At 38.2% G+C, this 13,561-nt stretch overlaps 1 protein-coding gene across 6 annotated transcripts in view; it reads right to left on the reverse strand.

Moving 5' to 3' along the window:
• Positions 1 to 13,561, reverse strand: part of taf1 (TAF1 RNA polymerase II, TATA box binding protein (TBP)-associated factor) — a 66,111-nt gene that overhangs the window by 49,731 nt on the left and 2,819 nt on the right. For all 6 annotated transcript variants that reach the window (XM_057820896.1, XM_057820899.1, XM_057820897.1 and 3 more), the window contains exons 2-7: positions 12,881 to 12,995; positions 9,263 to 9,386; positions 9,084 to 9,200; positions 2,236 to 2,358; positions 1,917 to 2,158; positions 1,635 to 1,853 (exon numbers count right to left, since the gene is read on the reverse strand). In XM_057820896.1, the coding sequence (XP_057676879.1) occupies positions 1,635 to 1,853; positions 1,917 to 2,158; positions 2,236 to 2,358; positions 9,084 to 9,200; positions 9,263 to 9,386; positions 12,881 to 12,994 (939 nt within the window). In that variant the 5' untranslated portion in view covers position 12,995. The remainder of the gene's footprint in view (positions 1 to 1,634; positions 1,854 to 1,916; positions 2,159 to 2,235; positions 2,359 to 9,083; positions 9,201 to 9,262; positions 9,387 to 12,880; positions 12,996 to 13,561) is intronic.

Consider the following 13,561-nt stretch of genomic DNA (forward strand, 5'->3'; position numbering starts at 1 on the left):
GATTTTCTATGGGGTTGAGATCTGGAGACTGGCTAGGCCACTCCAGGACCTTAAAATGCTTCTTACGAAGCCACTCCTTTGTTGCCCTGGCTGTGTGTTTGGGATCATTGTCATGCTGAAAGACCCAGACATGTCTCATCTTCAATGCCCTTGCTCATGGAAGAAGATTTTCACTCAAAATCTCTCGATACAAGGCCCTATTCATTCTTTCCTTTACACAGATCAGTCGTCTTGGTCCCTTTGCAGAAAAACAGCCCCAAAGCATGATGTTTCCACCCCCATGCTTCAAAGTGGGTATGGTGTTCTTCGGATGCAATTCAGTATTCTTTCTCCTCCAAACACGAGAACCTGTGTTTCCACCAAAAAGTTCTATTTTCTATTCTATTTTATACATCTGACCATAAAACATTCTCCCAATCCTCTTCTGGATCATCCAAATGCTCTCTAGCGAACCGCAGTCGGGCCTAGACGTGTACTGATTTCAGCAGGGGGACACGTCTGGCAGTGCAGGATTCGAGTCCCTGGCGGCGCATTGTGTTACTGATAGTAGCCTTCATTACTGTGGTCCCAGCTCTCTGTAGGTCATTCACTAGGTCCTCCCGTGTGGTTCTGGGATTTTTCCTCACCGTTCTTGTTATCATTTTGATGTGAGATATGCATGGAGCCCCAGATCGCGGGAGATTATCAGTGGTCTTGCATGTCTTCCATTTTCTACTAATTGCTCCCTCAGTTGATTTCTTTACACCAAGCGAAGAGTGAAGAGCTACAGAAAACGTTTGGCCTCCGTTACCAAATACTTATTTTCCACCATGATTAGCAAATAAATTCTTTAGAAATCAAACATTGTGATTTTCTGTTGTTTTTTTCCACATTCTGTCTCTCATGGTTGAGGTTTACTCATGTTGACAATTACAGGCCTCTCTAATATTTTCAAGTGGGAGAACTTGCACAATTAGTGGGTGACTAAATACTTATTTGCCCCACTGTAGACTTTTTAAAATCTTTCTTTTGTAGTGACCACTACCTCATAACAGAATTCACCTAGGGAACTTGTGTGGGCATGTGCCTTGTGTTTACATCGTTCTCCACATTTTTCTCACACTTCTTTCTTCTTCCAATTTCTTTTTCCTGACTATTTCTCTTCATTCATTGTCCGAGATGAGTTCTTACCAAATGCACTACTGCCCTCCAGTGGCCAGTTTTATTGCTTTAAAATGGATTTTGAGCATTGTGCTTTGGAGTGAACTTGCATCAGAACCTAGAGAAGTCTCTTGTGGGGAAAAAAAAAAAACGTAAAAATACGTTTTTGGGACACTGAAACAATTAAAAATAGAATGTATTTAGACGTTTTTGGGAGCAAATGAGTTAAAGGGCTCCGTAGAAAAGGAAGTACCTGTAAGTATTACAGGATTATATGTTTACATTACATGTTTGGAACTTTTTTTTTTTTGGGAACAACTCTCAAACGCAAAAATATGCGTTGGGACATTCCTAATAATTTTTATTCATTTTTACTTAGACATAATATCTATCGCAATATAAAATAGCCCATATCGTGATAGAGGATTTTTCCCATATCGCACACCACTAGGTGATACCAAATAAATCTCACATTATTTTTGTGAAATATTTACCTCATCGTCTGATAGACACTGCTCAGGAGGTGGAGGGTTTGCATACTCGTAAACCCAACCTGAAGTCTTATCTTGTCTTTGGTCTTCGAGCTCTCCCTCAGGCAAAGGTGAGCCAGGCTGCTGAACATCCCGGTGCTTCCGTTTCTTTTTCCTGCGGGCACTCCTCCACACTGACGGCATGTTCTTTCCCGGGCCAAATAGACGCAAGAATCTCAGAACCTAACAAATGGATTAGCTGTTAGTTCTACATATGTGTAAGATGCTGGAAATGAATGTTGTTACCTTTCCAGGTCGGAACTCTGGGAAGAGCTCCGTGACGCCAGGTAGAGCTTTGGCAGCATCTTTCTGCATGATGCCAGCAAGCGGGAGGGTGAGTCTGTCCGGTGGGCCCCCCGGTCCAGAAACCGGGCCGGGTCGGTCCGTTTCTGATTCGGAATCAGAGGAACTGCTAAAGTCGACCTTCTCGGCGGTAGATGAAGGCGCAATGATGGACGGCAGGATGATACCGTCACCCTCTTCCCCAGCTGTTTAGAGAGGTGGAAAAAGACAGCAAAGTAGCAAAATCAATTAAATAAACAGACCAGACTTTTGTCACCCTTACCATTTGCGCTTTGAGACGAAGGCTCTTCTTTCTTAGCTGCTATCGAAAGGCTCGGCGGTGGCGGAGGAGGCATGAGCTTTGAGTCAATATCCTCACAATCAGCATCGTAGTCATCTTCATCATCTGCCATATGAAATCTCAATTAGAGGTCAACAGATATGTGATTTTCAATTGCTGATGCGTAAAAAAAAATTTCAGCCGATTGCCGATATCCAAATCCGATTGTTAAAGCCGATATAAGTATGGATATTATAAAGGGATTTTTAAAAAAAATGCTTCAACAGCTTCAAATTTACAATAAAGACCTGAGACTTAAAGGATTAAGTCAGTCTTGTGCTACAAAAACAACGAAGGCACCACTTCTTTTTATGATTATACACAGTACATTATTTTCAAATACCGTAATTTTCAGACTATAAGCCGCTACTTTTTTCCTTCATTTTGAAGGCTTATTTTTTAATTTATTTGGGTTAGTAGCTAACACTTTATTTGACCGCGGTGTCATAAGACTATCATAAGACCGTCATAATTATGACATGACACTATCATGGGCATTACCGAACGCTTATGACAGATGTCATCAATTGTCATCCGGCAAATTATGTCACTAACTCCATTTATGTCCAGCTCGGATCTTTAACATCCATTCAAAGTGAGATAATTTGCCGAATAACACGAAATGACATCTGTAATAAGCATTCATTAACGCTCATGACAGTGTCATGTTATAATTATGATTGTCTAATGACAGCCTTATGGCACCACTGTCAAATAAAGTGTTACCAAATACCATAACTAGCAATTAATGAAACAACTAGAACAGTAACTGAAGAAATAATTAACACAGATCATGAATTTTGATTGTTATTTACATCTGTAGCACTGCAAAATTTGCTAGGAGTATGTTGGACAACAATAGTGTTGACTGCAGGTGGAGCAGTGATGGCCAAATGAAGCTTCTTGAAGCAATGAAGCGTTGCAGCTAATTGATTTAAAGCTTCATGGTGGTTCATTTGATCTTATGACAGTCTTACAATGCCGCTGTCAAATACAATGTTACAGATTAATATCTTTTGGTGTAAATATCTCATAATACAGTGAGGGGAGATGCTGCTTATAGTCCAGCGCCGCTTATCTATGAACAAATGCCGTTTCCGTGTCAAATTTGGTGGGTGGTGTATAGTCAGGTGCGCCTTATAGTCAGAAAATTACGGTGATTTGCCAGATGACACTTTCTGACTTCCGTCATAAGCATTTATTAGTGCTCATGACTAGAGCTGGGAATCTTTGGGCACCTAACAATTCGATTACGATTCAGAGGCTCCGATTCGATTATAAAACGATTATTGATGCACCCCCCTCCTTTTTTAAAATTTTTTATTTTTTTTTTATAAATGTTTTGTACATTAGTTCCAAAATTGTTCAAAAATACTATTTCAGTATGAAGTTAACATATAGCAGTAAATAAAATGTACAAAAATAACAGTAAATAAAAAACTCCAGTCCCCATTCTGTATCAGCAGCCTTAAACTACATTCAATTAATTTAATGTTGTGTATCAACCGTTAAAGTTGTTAAAATTTCTCCCGTTATTCCATAATTTCCCTTTTGTCTACTTTCGACATGTGAAAGTTTTAAAACTATTTTAAAGATAGATTCAAGTCAATATTTTACCGATTTAGGAGTATTTTAGATAAAAAGTTAATTAGGTTTGCTTGGAAGGTTCGCTACAACAGCCTTGCAGGGAATTGTACTGCTTTTAGATGGCGGCCGTTTACTAATGCCCGCATCTAGCTTTTTGTAGGTGTGCTGCTAACGCTACCTAATCTATATTGCATCTAGTCCTATATAAATGATATCGACCATAACATTATGTGGATGTACTTTGTAGCAGCTTTTCGGCAGCAGTCAGGTATGTTGTTGTGTTTTTTTATCTCGTGGCATGAGTTGAGCTAGAGCCGTGAGTTGAGCAGTGGCATTACTCGAGGGACCGGGTAATGAGAAGCATGACGTTTAGCTACTCTCGCTTCGTTCCTCAATGACCGCGCGGCGCGCTGAGAGTGTTGTACTTCCGCTTTACTTGGCATATTTCAATAATCGGAATTTTGATGTTTGTGAATCGTTCTCGAATCTTTCACGGCCGAATCGCGAATAATCTAAGAATCGGAAATTTTGCACACCTCTACTCATGACAGTGTCATGTCATATTTATGGCAGTCTTATTAACCCCCTGTCAAAGTGTTACTGAAATTTGTATTGGAACCAAAAACTCAATTTTTGTCCAGTCCATCTTTTACAGCCATTCAAAAGTGACATAATTTGCTAGATGACACTTTCAAGGTGTTACTGATATTTGTATTGGAACCACAGCAGGTTTGACAGCAGGTGGCAGCAGAGGTGTACTGTTTCCCCCAAGGGGACAGTCATAGACTTCATAATGTATTGACGGAACATGGGGCCGATAAATAGGGGGCCTGCATTGTTGGTGAGTGGAATCAAAGACAAAGAGCTTTTCTGGTGAAAATTCTTGTGAATAAATGCTTAAATCCCAGAATTCTTTATAGATATGGACATACAACAGTCTCGATTCTTGGTTAGATGCGAGAAAAAAAAAATTTTAAAAAATTTGCAGTTAGCGTTTATTTTACGTAAACATGTTGAAGTATAATGGTAGTCTGATAGTGAATGTAGCTACCGGCCGCCTGATGTAAACAGAGCTTTTCTGGTGAAAATTCTTGTGAATAAATGCTTAAATCCCTGAATGCTTTATAGATATGGACGTAAAACAGTCTCGATTATTGGTTAAAAGCAAAAAAAACAAACAAAAAAAAACGTGTAGTTAGCGTTTATTTTACGTAAATATGTCGAAGTACAATGCTAGTCTGTTGGTGAATGTAGCTAGTGGCCGCCTGATGTAAACAGAGCTTTTCCGGTGAAAATTCTTGTGAATAAATGCTCGATTCATTAGCATTTATTTTACGTAAATATTGCGAACCATGATGCCGATGCATCAACGGCTAATTCCTTCCACTGATTTTTTTTGGACAACATTTCAAAATGCATGCATGGTACGAAAAATATAATAACTACCTTGAATCCTCGAACAAATCACTCCTGAGACAATCCTTCCTGTTTGTATGTGGTACAGCTTTCGTACTATTTCAACAGAAATCCGGCATTAGATCGCTGCATGCGTGTTTGTGAATAGGCCCTCTTGAAGTGGGCGGCCCCCTACTTGAATGCGAGGTGCAGTGCATGACCGATCTGAGCCGTCAATACATTACGAAGTCTAAGGGGCACTGATGGCCAAATGAAGCTTCTTGAAGCAATGAAGCTTTGCAAGGAATTGTTTCAAAGCTTCATGGTGGTTCATTTGGACTTATGTAAGTCTTATAACGCAGCTGTCAAATAAAGTGTTCCCGGTTAATATCTTTTGGTGGAAATATCCCATAATACAGTGAGGACAGTTGCGGCTTATAGTCAGGTGCGGCTTATCTATGAACAAATGCTGTTTTCTTGTCAAATGTGTTTTTGGTCAAATATGGTTCTTTCAACATTTTGGGTTGCTGACCCCTGGGTCACTACGAGATGTAAGTCGTACTATTGCTACGAGAAAAAAAAGTCATATTATTAAGTAGCATATTATTAACGTAGCTTTGATCAGCTCCGCATTTTAAGTACATGTACCGTAGCTGAGAGCTACGACATTAGCCTGGCTAATGAAATATTTCAAATACCCTATTGGCTGAAAAAGTGGGGGTCGTCTTATATTCGCGGTCTAGACATTATACCCAGTCACGACGCTAGATGGCGCCAGATATCATTGAAGCGATGTTCTGTCATGACAGATCTCAGCTACTCTCAAGTATAACCAGTTTGCATTACTTTATTGCAATGTTTTTCCTTATTCAGATTTGTTTCAAGACTACAGTTAGACTACACTTTGATGGTTAATGCAGTTATTGCAATTTTGTTGTTTCATCACAATAGTTTGGTTTATTTACATTTCAAAAACCAGAAGCCATTCATTTACGAATGTGAGTGCACTTTAGTTTACATATTTAAATGTTCAGATATTAAGATTTGAATGAGGCAAAATAACACGCTTTTTCTCTCAAATATATTATTATAATCATGTTTCAGATGTACTGTAATTATTTTCTGTATAAAAAGTGGTGTTGAAAAAGTCTTTTTTCAAACTTGAGTCTTGAAAAAGAGGGGGTCGTCTTATAATCAGGGCCGTCTTATATTCAGGCCAATACGGTATATATTTGGGGGGAAAAAAACATTTTTCGCCATGGCACGACATGGTGAGGCTGTCCGACTCCGATGCAGCCCACCACCACAACTTAAAAAAATTAGTGTCGCACCGATACCATTTTTTGGCCCCGATACCGATACCTGGCTGTGCAGTATCGGCCGATACCGATATCATACCGATACCACCTCGATTATATATATACATTGGTACCTCTACATACGAATTTAATTCGTTCCAGGACCTTGTTTGTAAGTCGAAATGGTCGTATGTCGAGCAGGATTTTCCCATAGGAATACATTATAATTCCATTAATTCGTTCCAAAGCCTAAAAACCTACACTAAATTCTTAATAAATACTGCTGGCACTGTTACAAATGGCAATTAAACATAGAAAAACAAATAAGTTATAAATAAATAATTCAGAATAATATAACAATAAGAAGAATAATTAATAATTATTCCTGTAAATAATGTAACGAATCGGATTCTAATATGGCGGACACTTTTTATTGTCCCTGAACGCACCCCGGGGCTGACGTCTCAGTGAGATAGGTCAGTGCAGTAGAGATAATACTTTCGTTTTCTTGAGAGCAAGTCAACTGCTTAGGACAATGGGCGTTTTGTGTTGGATAAGTTCTTAAATAAATGATAAAAACGTGACGAAGCTGGCGATTTCCTTGGCAATGTTACCACAATAATAATTGTCACCTTAACTTATAAATAGTGGCGAACGGTGGTCGGAAGAGGACCGTGGAGCTGTATTGTTGAGCCAGTTCAGGGATGCGCACCCCAAGCTCATATTTTTCTATAACTTGCATCTCCATTTCAAAGGTAAGCATCACTTTTTTCCTTGTTTCTCCAACTGTATCAACTTGTTTTGAAAACTGTGTTGATTTCTCACACAAGAAAATCCACCGTGCGTTCGTTTGCAGTGCTGTCATGTCGTCGTATTTCGAGCATGTCGTCGGATGTAGAAACAAATGGCGAGTCAAATTTTACGTCGGATGTCGAAAAGATCGTGTGTCGAAGCGATCGTATGTCGAGGTACCACTGTATATATGTTTTTTTTTTTCTTAATTTATTTATTTTTTTTTCCCCCAAAGAGCTACATAATTGGATGTGAAATCATTGCTATCAAGGCTTTGTCAGGCTGTTGCTTACCTTTGCAAAATAGGAAAAAATACACTAAACCCTAGTAGACAATAGTTGAATAAACCTTCCGCTCTCAAAGGCCAAAATAGTGCTAAATTTGTGAAATTAATAAAACATGTATAATACTAGCCCAACAGTAAGAAAGTAAAAATAAATTCATAATAATAAACTCTGAATGAACCGAATAGAAGTCCAAACAGTGCAACTTTCATGAAATTATTGTCACATTCTGCTGCTGGTTAGATTGTGTTTTGTTGCTGGGCGTGGGGGCGTGGCACTTGAATCCAATGCAGGCTCATCAACGCAGCATTTAAGCACGGGTGATCTCAGAGAAGGCTGCTGAGATATTTGCCTTGCTGATCGCTATTTGACATCTGGCACAATAATCTCGCTACATTTGCTTGTTATGCCCCTGCATTGGGTTTTTCTGTTAGTGTGCTGCTCTCGTTTGTAACCGCTGCCTATCGTCTTAGTTTGTCCGTCGACCTGCTGTCACGGACTCCTTTTGTTATTTCTACTGTCCCGCGATCGCGTGTTATTTTTTGTTTGCAATCATTAAACCCTTTTATGTATCCCCCGCTTGTTGTCTGCTTCGAGGTTCAACCTTGTTTCCGCATTTGCGGACGCTAACAATTATAAGTAATAATAATTGACCACAGCATCCCGTCTCTCCTTTTTTTCGGGAGGTGGGAGTCCCTTATTTCTATTTCTGAAAGGTGGCAACAATACTTTGGAAACACTTCCCAAATTACTGCGGCATTTCTTTCAGTAAAAGACAATAAAAGTAAAGTAGACGAAGTGAACTGACCAGAGATTGTGGCTCCGGTCCAGCGGCCTTCTTCCTCTGGATAGCATTCCTGCTCTTGCAGGCTCAAACTCGTTGTGTTCGTTCACGTTTCGTCTTCAAATGTTTTATCAAGTTCGAGGTATTGAAACTGGCCGATTTAACTCCACATCTCCAAACTTTCAGGCCGTAATTTTGCATGCAGCCATTGATTTTAATCGACGGGATTTCTATTTGGAAATATTTCCCGACCGCCGCGGCGCCGCCATATTTCCTGGTTTGTTTTTTGTCCATATGAAAAAGCCCCCTTTTGATTGGTCAGGCGGGCTATTGGCCCGCTCTCATTGGTCTGGAGCAGGCCAATAGCGATAGCTGCTTGGTGTTCACGTGTCATCACACAACACAGAGACAGAGTGTAGTGAGCGCCAGGAGGAGAAAAAGGCTGTGGTCAAATGTTATAATAATGGACCGGTAAATGGTATCGGCGCCGTCTTTGTTGGTACTCGCCGATACCGATACCACCATTTCGGGCCGGATCGGCGCCCCCTGCCGATACTAGTATCGGTATCGGTGCATCTTTAAAAAAAATCTTAGTGGAAACCCTGAACACTGTATTTCAATTGTCAATTGATGGTATCCATAATTACTCACCTGTTTTTCTGCAGGGCTGCAAAGATCCCATAGCCTGTCGGTACTTCCGCGTTTCATCCTCCGCAACCTCGCTGATGTCAGAATAATCAACTGCATCTTCAGTGCTTTTCACCCAACCTGGATGAAGTAAATAGTCAAAAATGACACTCCTCCTTCATCCACACTTTGCACCAACTCACCCTCTGCATCCACATTGGTGGGGGTTTTGTTTTCCTCTTGCTCCTCATCCTCATTGGCTGTGATCTCAGTGATGAGGGAGCCCAGACCCAGATTGCCCAAACCGGCCAGATGCTTTTTGGACTCCTAGATTGGAAAATCGCACACAATGAAAACAAAAAGGAGCCATTTTTTCATGTCTCCTCTGTTGTACCCAGGGAATGCCACAGACGAGGGAACACCCCAAACAAAAAGAACACTACCAATTTTATGCCATTAAAAAAAAGGAAGCCTAACATGAGACGCAAAAACTATAGGTAGCTAAATAAAAAAAAAAACAGTGGTGGACTGTAACGAAGTAAAACTACTTTGTTACTGTACTTAAGACATTTTTGCATTGGGAGAATACTATTATACTAACACAAGTACTTTTCTACTTCAGTAAATGTTTTTTTAAGGCTGTCAAACGATTAAAATTTTTAATCGAGTTAATTACAGCTTAAAAATTAATTAATCGTAATTAATCGCAATTAATCGCAATTCAAACCATCTCTAAAATATAGTGCTGTAACAATTAATCGATTAACTCGAGTATTCAATTAGAAAAAAAGATTCAAATTAAATTTTCCTGCTTCGAGTATTTGTTTAATTAAAGAGGCGTTGTAATGGTTTGTTTTGTGTTTGCATTTAGTTTTATTGATAGTGGTGGATACACTGCCCTCTAGTCTGCCTCATTTCATGTGGCTGAATCGAGCTGCTCCCGGTTAAGACCAACATTAGCTAAGTTTTTTTGAGCTGATGTTTTCTTTAATGCATTCATAATTTATAGTTATATTCAGCCATTTTTTTGTGGGAATATGTGTCTGAACCATTTGTTAAGAGCAACAACAACAACAAAAAAAGTTAGCATTTTATAGCATTTAAGCTAGCGAACGTTTGCTATGTAAGTTGGCCAAATTGCTCTTTTGTTCAACATAGATCCTCAATTATTTATTTTTTTTATACCGTTTGAGGCTCAGCTCAGGTATTTACATTTTTTGTGTTTTTTTTATCCGATTACTCGATTATTCGAACTAACTAGTTCATCGATTAATCGACTGCTAAAATAATTGACAGCTGCAGCCCTAATAAAATATGGCATATTTTTCTGTAAATTATTGTTGGATTGGAAAGAGAAGACGGATATATACATTCAACATACTGTACATAAGTACTGTATTTGTTTATTATAACAATAAATCAACAAGATGGCATTAACATTATTAACATTCTGTTAAAGCGATCCATGGATAGAAAGACATGAAGTTCTTAAAAGATAAATGTTAGTACAAGTTACAGAAATTTTATATTAAAACCCCTCTTAATGTTTACAAAACAACAAAAAACACAAGTAACAAGTGGACATGACACTGTGCTGTCATTTTAATCTGTTTGAGCGGGGCATGTGCGTTAATTGAGTCAAATATTTTAACGTGATTAATTTAAAAAATTAATTACTGCCCATTAACGCGATAATTTGGACAGCCCTAGTTTTTTTTGCCAGTGAATTAAATTAGATCTGTAAATTAACCCTTTAAGGTCTGGGCCTATTTTGTCTGATTTTGCATGCCTTTGAAGTTGCCTTTATATTTCAAAGAAAGAATTGTTTACGATGGCCTGGTTTGGTCCATTTTTTGTGACACCTTGAACTTCATGTCCAAACTGTTGTTTCCTTCACTGACCAATTATAAATCATAATTTTGGGCCGAAAAAGAACAAAAATTCCAAAATCGTTTTGTCAAAATTTTTAATTTTGATGTCCAATTGACAACCAAACATGCGTAACGAACCGTTTTGAAACTTTGTAATATTTATTCAACATGTTAGGATGAACATCCAACCAAAAAAATTTCGAATAAATAGTCTTATATTTGACAATTCAACATAAACAACAGGTATAGCATAGGCGTTTTTTGCCTTTATACATGCTCTACTCAAAACAGGTTATATACAGCAGACCGAACAGTGAAAAAATATATACCATCTAACACAAAAAGTGTTTAGAGGCCATCTCTTTATGAGTTTAGGTATTGCGGCCCATTACCTGATGAAAACTATGTACACACAATCAAGCTTCTTGAACACACATTTATACACACAAATTGAGAAGATTGATTGTGGGAAAAAACATATATATATAACATTGGGGGAAAAAGTATCTTCAAAAATATTTACAATAATCAAGTTAAATTTTTTTCAGGCATGCCACTCCGAAAAGCAGTTTCGTCCTGGAATTCGACACAGGGCGACATCACACAGCCCACACTTCCATGGGGTGTCGGTCCTCTTTCCACCCTTCCATTTTCATTTCACTTTACTTTCATTGTCACTATAAATGTACATGAAAAAAGTCAGTATTTATGAAAATAATAAAGTATAAAATAAAAATATATACAGCAATAAATAATAATTGAAATCTATATGTATGACAATAGAAAGAATACCATAGCTGAAGATGTGCTACATCCCTAATCTTCATATAGAAAGAAAATCACCACAATTATAAATTCCTGCCTTGGATACACACAGTGCACGTACGACTTTGATCTGATATGCACATTTTATTATTATATACATAAACACACACTTATATTGCATCAAAATTAACTTTGTCTTGCAATATCAAAAGAAACTTTCAAAAGAAACTTTTTCAGCATAAAAAAAAAAAAAAGTGAGTTGGCTTACCTCTGCTCGTCGATGGCGTCACCCACGTGTTCAAATCCGTCACTATCTTCACACGAGGACTCTTCCGAAGAAGACGATGATGACGAATTTGGACCATCCTCTTCCTCAAGTTGATCAAAAAGCACAATTGCTTGCGCTAAATTTAGTTTTCCGTTCATTCTCAAAGTCACACAAAGTCGCTCGCTCGATTCAAACGACCGTCGCTCGCCACCTCGCTGCTTCAGAACACTCCTCCCTCTCGTTCGGTGGAACCTTGCACGGCAGTTATATTTATTAAAAAAACGCATTCTGTGCTTCCACAGTGACTTCGAAAGGGTTCGTTTGATTTGTGTTTTTTTCATGGAGCTTCCGTTTTGAAAAAGGACAAGAAATGATGGAAATATAGACATAAACAAATGATCCATGCAGCGTTTTAATGTTTTTTTGAGAGGACAATAAAACTATAAAACTTAAATGACAATATCTCACGTTTTAGTTGGTCGATTGACTTCAAATAATAACGAGAGTAAGCCGCAACTTCCGCACTTTAAAACGAGACCAACCAACGGCATGTGGGTGACGTAATTAAAACGTGAGGGCGCTTCAAAGACGACGTGCGCTGAGGACGCGCCGGCGCGTCCTTCGACTCTCAAGGGTTAACTTGGCCTGAAAATACTAAACCTTTGCAGTATATTGTTTTCAAGATTGACCCGTTTTTCAAGTTTGGGTATGTCATAGAAACCATTTGTTTTTGCATATGAAAATTTGAAAACGGGTCAATTCTGACTCTAGGACAATATGAGGGTTAAGTCATTTTTTGCACTTGTACTCTGTACTTTTAATTAAGTAAAAAAAAAAAAAAAAGTGAGTACTTCATCCACCACTTAGAAAATCTAAACAACATTGAAAAGTAAACACTTATTGTTTTGGAGTCTCACATTGTCCAGAACACTGTCGCCCTCAAGTTGGCCATCTTCATTAATATTTCCAAACAAGAAGCCAGTGATGGAGAAAGGGCGATCTTGATCCTCGTCGCTGTCGGAGTCAGACATTCTGAGGGGGGTAAAAAAAAAAATCATGTATGGATGTGAGTATGTCTTTGATAAAACATGCTGACAAATGACAGAAGCTATGGGTTTGTACACAGCAAGTTTATAACATCTTAATCAGATTATTTTTCTTAAATCTAGTCAAATAATTTTCTTGTTTTGAGTGTTAAAGACTCGTTAACAGAATAATGCCTCAGGTTATTCTACTTTAAATAAATATTACTATTTGTCTTTATTAAGCATATACGTCTAAAATTTGGTCATTTTTCACCTAAATCAAGAAAAAAATTTCTTTCTAACAAGTGCTGCAACGATTAACTTGAGTATTCGATTAGACAAAAATACTCAAATTACATTTTGTTGCTTCGAGTATTCGTTTAATTAAAGTGGCGTTGTAATGGTTTATTTTGAAAGTTTTTGCATTTAGTTTTATTGATTAGGGAGGATACACTGCCATCTGGTCTGCCTCTTTTCACATGGCTGAATCCAACCGCTCCCTGTTAAGACCAATGTAAGCTAAGTTTTTTTTTTTAAGCTTATGTTTTTTATTGCATTCATAATTTGATTTAT

Source organism: Corythoichthys intestinalis, chromosome 18, assembly GCF_030265065.1.
Source record: "Corythoichthys intestinalis isolate RoL2023-P3 chromosome 18, ASM3026506v1, whole genome shotgun sequence".
Taxonomy (NCBI): domain Eukaryota; kingdom Metazoa; phylum Chordata; class Actinopteri; order Syngnathiformes; family Syngnathidae; genus Corythoichthys; species Corythoichthys intestinalis.